At 40.2% G+C, this 2,853-nt stretch overlaps 1 protein-coding gene across 2 annotated transcripts; it reads left to right on the top strand.

Moving 5' to 3' along the window:
- Nucleotides 1-341: 341 nt before the first annotated feature.
- LOC147452636 (uncharacterized) lies at nt 342-1,768 on the top strand. 2 transcript variants are annotated; one of them, XM_086518986.1, is made up of 4 exons: nt 365-458; nt 583-771; nt 867-966; nt 1,087-1,768. In XM_086518986.1, exons 1-4 carry the CDS (start codon nt 440-442, stop codon nt 1,409-1,411), a joined length of 633 nt encoding a protein of 210 aa, XP_086375112.1. In that variant the 5' UTR covers nt 365-439; the 3' UTR covers nt 1,412-1,768. The 2 variants fall into 2 exon arrangements, 1 of the variants encoding a protein (XP_086375112.1); XR_015188999.1 differs by lacking the exons at nt 867-966; nt 1,087-1,768 and having other exon boundaries at nt 342-458; nt 573-725.
- The last annotated feature ends 1,085 nt before the right edge of the window (nt 1,769-2,853 follow it).

Below are 2,853 nucleotides of genomic sequence, written 5' to 3'. Positions count from 1 at the left end.
ACAAGAGAGAAGCCCCTCCACTCTTTTGTTACCAATTGCTTAGAACATCATAAAAGTCATTAATTCCTTTGTTACCAATTGCTTAGAACATAATAAAAGTCACTAATTTCTTGATTAGATTTTAGAGATACTGACAGGCTAATGGTATTCTACGGAATGACTTTATGAAAAGTGTAACTGAAAGAAACTACGATCTACACGATTATGAATCTAGAAATGACTCTGCTGAACCTGACAGTCCATCAACAAATTTTAATGCAGATGATGTATAATGACGTACATGCAAATGAACGTGTTAACTAAAAAGGGAACAACATAAAAACCGAAAGCAAGGAATCCATCAAAATTAACACAATTTCACAAAGTTACATGTTCATACGTAAGATTAGTTCTTGATGCAGCTTTTTGGTTACCAGTTCGTGCAAGGGATTAGCTGTTGATGAGGCCGGATGAACAAGGTACTGACTTTGAACGATTTCTAGTGAGGTCAATGTGCTCTCTCTCTCTCTCTCTCTCTCTCTCTCTCTAATATCTATAGAAGAAGAAGAAGAAGCTAAGAAGTTGATCTGTAGGTGTAAACAGAGCTAGCACTAGTTCTCATCATGAGAAAGAATCTGATTATCATGAGAAAGAATCTCTTCAGATTCCTCAGAGCTCTTAGCGTTCATTTTTGCCACCGAAAGACTCTTAAGTATATGGTTGTTTCCGATTCCCATCAGCGGAAGGGGAAGGGAGCTCGCAAAACCTGGCCGGAACAGAGAAACTTTCAATGTACGCCAGCCAAATCTGCACTTTTCAATCGATTGCAGGATATGCCCAACGAGGGCCGACTGGGCCAGGAAGCTTTGGGCTATTTTCACCCCCAGCCAACAGTCTAGGTGGGCGCATTAGGTGGAGCAGTTCTGGAGCCCATAAGCAGCACCAACATATTTCACTGTTGAAATTTTTGTTTACCGTAGCACTGAGGTAACATATTTGAAGTACTACTCAGTGGTTCTATTCATGGCCCGGAAGTTTTCAGCTATTTTCAATAATCAAAGCAGCCAGCCAACAGAAAATACAATATCTATTGGTAACTTGCTTCAGGGAAAAGGCACAAACACTCAACTACCAGCAAATTCTAAACACTGCATGGCCTGCACTAAAGGACTTTGTCTTCAATGTTTACAAGGAAAGCCACCGAAGCAATGACAATTATACACGAGAGAATATGCTAGCAAGAGGGCCTTTGCATTACATGCAGCATGAGGAGGGGGCCGATGGAGAGCGCGTTCCCACATCATTATCTTTACCTCAGCCAATAAATCCATTTATGTCCAAGGATATAAGTTCTCTCTATAATTTGTCGGTAATCAGTCAAGCATTCCTTCATCCAAAGGGTAGCAATAACAATGTTACTGTTCTACCATAGCAGGCCTTGACAACCAATGGTTTTGCAAACCCAAGCAGGGTTTCCCCTTCGCAAACTGCGACTACAATCTAGCCTCTGGATTTTGTCCAAACTATCAAAGCTCATAGTTTACTCAAGCAAATATGATGAGCCAGGGCGCTCTTCTACCCACAGTAGACAATGTGTCAGAAGAGCGAGCATAGCTTGAGATGCAATCACCTACACTTTACAGGGCTAAAAATTGCAACCATTCACGCCCTTCCTTTGCTCCTAGCCCTGCACACGCCGGGAAAATTGGTATTAGATCCATCACATGTAACCTTCAAGTCTCATGGATCATTTTGGCCTTTTGAAGATGTTAATATTACATTCCATTTCATTTCATTTCTCTCTCTCTCTCTCTCTCTCTCTCTCTCTCTCTCTCTCTCTCTCTCTCTCTCTCTCACACACACACACACACACACACACACACACACACACACAAATCACTTCACATCTTCAATGCTTTCTTTCTCATATCGAAAGAAGGAACCCTAACTCACAAGTACAATAAGTAAGAAGATTGTTTTTTGTGCAAACATAGATCTTGAGCAACACGTTTATCTTCACTCCACCTGACATAATGCGAGAGGGCATGGATGATTCAACACCTTTTGTGTGAACAATACTTTGCCTTCTACCTATGCTAGATCTTTACAATCTATCAAAATAGCCCATGCACCCCAGAGGTTGTGTGTTGGTTTCTTTCAATTTGCACCCAATCATACGCACATGGTTTGCTTGCACTTGAAGGTTATTCCTATATTGTCTTTGAGATGCCTCAGTATCTCCTTGTTTTCTAGACAAAAGATCAGCTTTATCACTATTTTCAGCCTCAAATCCATAGCCATGCCCCATTAGCCACATATTTGCATCACTATAGTGTCATCCAGCCCAACTATAGTTTGCTTTTAGCCAGCTATTCAATCTGCACTTTTAGCCATACCCCCATCTTTTGCTTGTACTTTCTCGTAATTCTAATCCTATCTAGGAGGTGCCTTCATCTCACATTTTTTTCTACTTAAAAGATCAACTTTATCACTGTTTTCGGCCTCAAATTCATGTCAGATTAGTCACATGTCCTCATAATTATAGCATCATCTAGCCCAAGTACATTAGACTATTATATGTGATTGTGCCAAGGTACTATAGATACCCACCTCTCACATGTGTTCATATGTAGCATTGATAAACTATGAACCTCATCACATCAACTAGAGATAAGAGATTGAGAGATACAAAGTACACATAAAGACTTGTGGATGCGTAGAGTATGTTAGCATGACTTCAAAATAGAGGAGCATTACATATATCTACGTACAACTGGTTGTGAGGTCCAATGATGATTCTATCTTTTTTAAATGTTTTAGACCACTCTTGGGACCATAACTACCCAACAAGAGACATGTGGCTTTTTCTACTAG

The sequence above is a fragment of the Adiantum capillus-veneris genome, chromosome 8 (assembly GCF_014529385.1).
Source record: "Adiantum capillus-veneris isolate H3 chromosome 8, ASM1452938v2, whole genome shotgun sequence".
NCBI classification, from domain to species: Eukaryota; Viridiplantae; Streptophyta; class Polypodiopsida; order Polypodiales; family Pteridaceae; genus Adiantum; species Adiantum capillus-veneris.
Note: the sequence above shows the minus strand (reverse complement) of the source record. Positions and strands in the feature narration are given on the sequence as shown.

Coding starts and splice junctions, on each gene's coding strand:
- LOC147452636 (XM_086518986.1), top strand. Junction 772..866: donor GGAACAGAGAAACTTTCAAT/GTACGCCAGCCA, acceptor TTTCACCCCCAG/CCAACAGTCTAGGTGGGCGC. Junction 967..1,086: donor TTGTTTACCGTAGCACTGAG/GTAACATATTTG, acceptor AACTTGCTTCAG/GGAAAAGGCACAAACACTCA.